Source organism: Trypanosoma equiperdum, assembly GCF_001457755.1.
Source record: "Trypanosoma equiperdum strain OVI genome assembly, contig: ctg_456, whole genome shotgun sequence".
Classification (NCBI taxonomy): Eukaryota; Euglenozoa; class Kinetoplastea; order Trypanosomatida; family Trypanosomatidae; genus Trypanosoma; species Trypanosoma equiperdum.
The window spans coordinates 2862-4566 of NW_027124372.1; the positions used below are offsets into that span (position 1 = coordinate 2862).

General features: G+C 44.5%; 1 protein-coding gene across 1 annotated transcript; it reads right to left on the minus strand.

Annotated features, from left to right (window-relative positions):
- Nucleotides 1-726: 726 nt before the first annotated feature.
- Nucleotides 727-1698, minus strand: TEOVI_000196400 (Trypanosomal VSG domain containing protein, putative; the record flags this gene model as incomplete). The annotated part of the gene is made up of 1 exon (XM_067225116.1): nucleotides 727-1698. One exon carries the CDS (start codon nucleotides 1696-1698, stop codon nucleotides 727-729), a length of 972 nt encoding a protein of 323 aa, XP_067081217.1.
- Nucleotides 1699-1705: the final 7 nt, after the last annotated feature.

A 1705-nucleotide genomic window follows, 5' to 3' on the forward strand; every position in this document is an offset into this window, starting at 1 on the left:
GGAACTCCAGCCTACCTCCATTTATATAATACCAACACATCTTCCTCACCTATCTATGAAGTTTCCATCTATTCTGTAGCATACCAGTTTCCTGTAGCTACAAGTCATTGAAAAGCTTTATATATCTAAAATTTCAACCTTTATGGGTATTAGTGGGATCACCTTTGCACAGTTACGTCTATGCTTGCCACTGACTGAATAACAATGTAAATGTACGTGTTTTCACTGTCATGAATCCTCTCCTGTTTCTTTTTCAGATTATCTTTCTTCGTTTTCAAGCGATGGCATTTAATGGTTAGTAATTTGATTGCAAAAAGTCTTTCCTTTGCGCTTCTTTGTTTTTGCTGATGCATGCTGCAAGTTATGGTTCTTAAATTACCCTTACACGAATTAAGAGCTATATAAAAGGTTTTAGTAGTTGAAATTAAAATCAATATGATACTGACAGCGTGCTATTGCAGATATTATGTTCCTCATAAACACCTTCTTTCGTGTCCGATTAGTGATACTTTAATCTTTCAGTGTTGTTTCTCCCTTCCCTTTTATAAATGCACAATTTTGCTTGTCGCCTATTTTGTCATTTTCACAGGCGGTTTTATCAGTGTCGTGCTTTGCCCACCCAGTTGTAGCTGCTGCGCCTGTAGCTCCACATCCTTTTCCTGCTGCGTTTGTCTGTCCTTCTCCACCTTTAGCTTCGCACTTTCCTATTGTTTCTTCAGGGCCATTTCATTTGCAAGAATTTGCTTGACACGTAGTTTTGTTAGTGTGTTTCTCGCATGCTTTTTGCTTTTCAGGATCTGGTGTCGGTTGTGGCTTGCTCTGTGTTTGTGTCGTGACCGGACGCTCGGCATGCAAGGCCTCTTGATATAATTCTTGCATTTTGTCGGCTAGTGATATCAGACGAGATTGTTCCTTCTCCTTTTTTTGTAGCAGCTGTCGCCTAGTAATTAGCTGTGTCCTCGCTGTGGTCAAGTGCTTTAACCACGCTATTGCTGTTGTTATGGGCGTGCCGCTGCCGGCCTCTACTATAGCCACGTAGTTAACAAATGATTGCCCGCTAGCTGCTCCGCCGTTGCACTGATTTGAGTTGTCTTCGCCTTTTCCAAACGAATAAGCGCCTTTTTTGGTCGCGCCGCTATGGCTGTTGCGGCCCAGCAACGAGGTGAAGACTGAAATTGCTGCTGCTATGTTCTCAGGGCTGGCTTCTTCTGTCGCAGCGCTCTTTTGGCATATTGCAGCCAGTTTGTTGTATATTTTAATTGCGTTGGTTGTCCCGCCTGTGTGAGTGTCGCTGTAGCCGCCGCCGTCCGTGAATGATGTACATTGTACGAGGGTTGTGGCGTCCGAAGAACTGCCAGTCCCACAGATGCAAACAAGGTCGTTGGCAAGCGATTTCCCTGGGCCTGAGCTGCCAGTGCAAGACGTGGCATAGTTGGCGGTGAAAGCAGCTGCGTCGGCTGCCGGCTTTTGTGCTCCGCCGTCCCGAGTCCCTCCAAGCAACGCTTCACGCAGTTCCTTTTTTATTTTCGTTTCTTCAGTGGTTATTAACCGCTTGGTGTTTGCTAAGTCTTCATTTACTCTGACCGCTGTGTTGTACAGCTTCTCTAATTTCGCACTTGTGGATTTAGCGAACTCTGCTCTTGCTTTTCGCTTGTACTTCTTTCTGGTGGTAATTCCCTCTTCATTTATGTTTTCCATCTGTTTT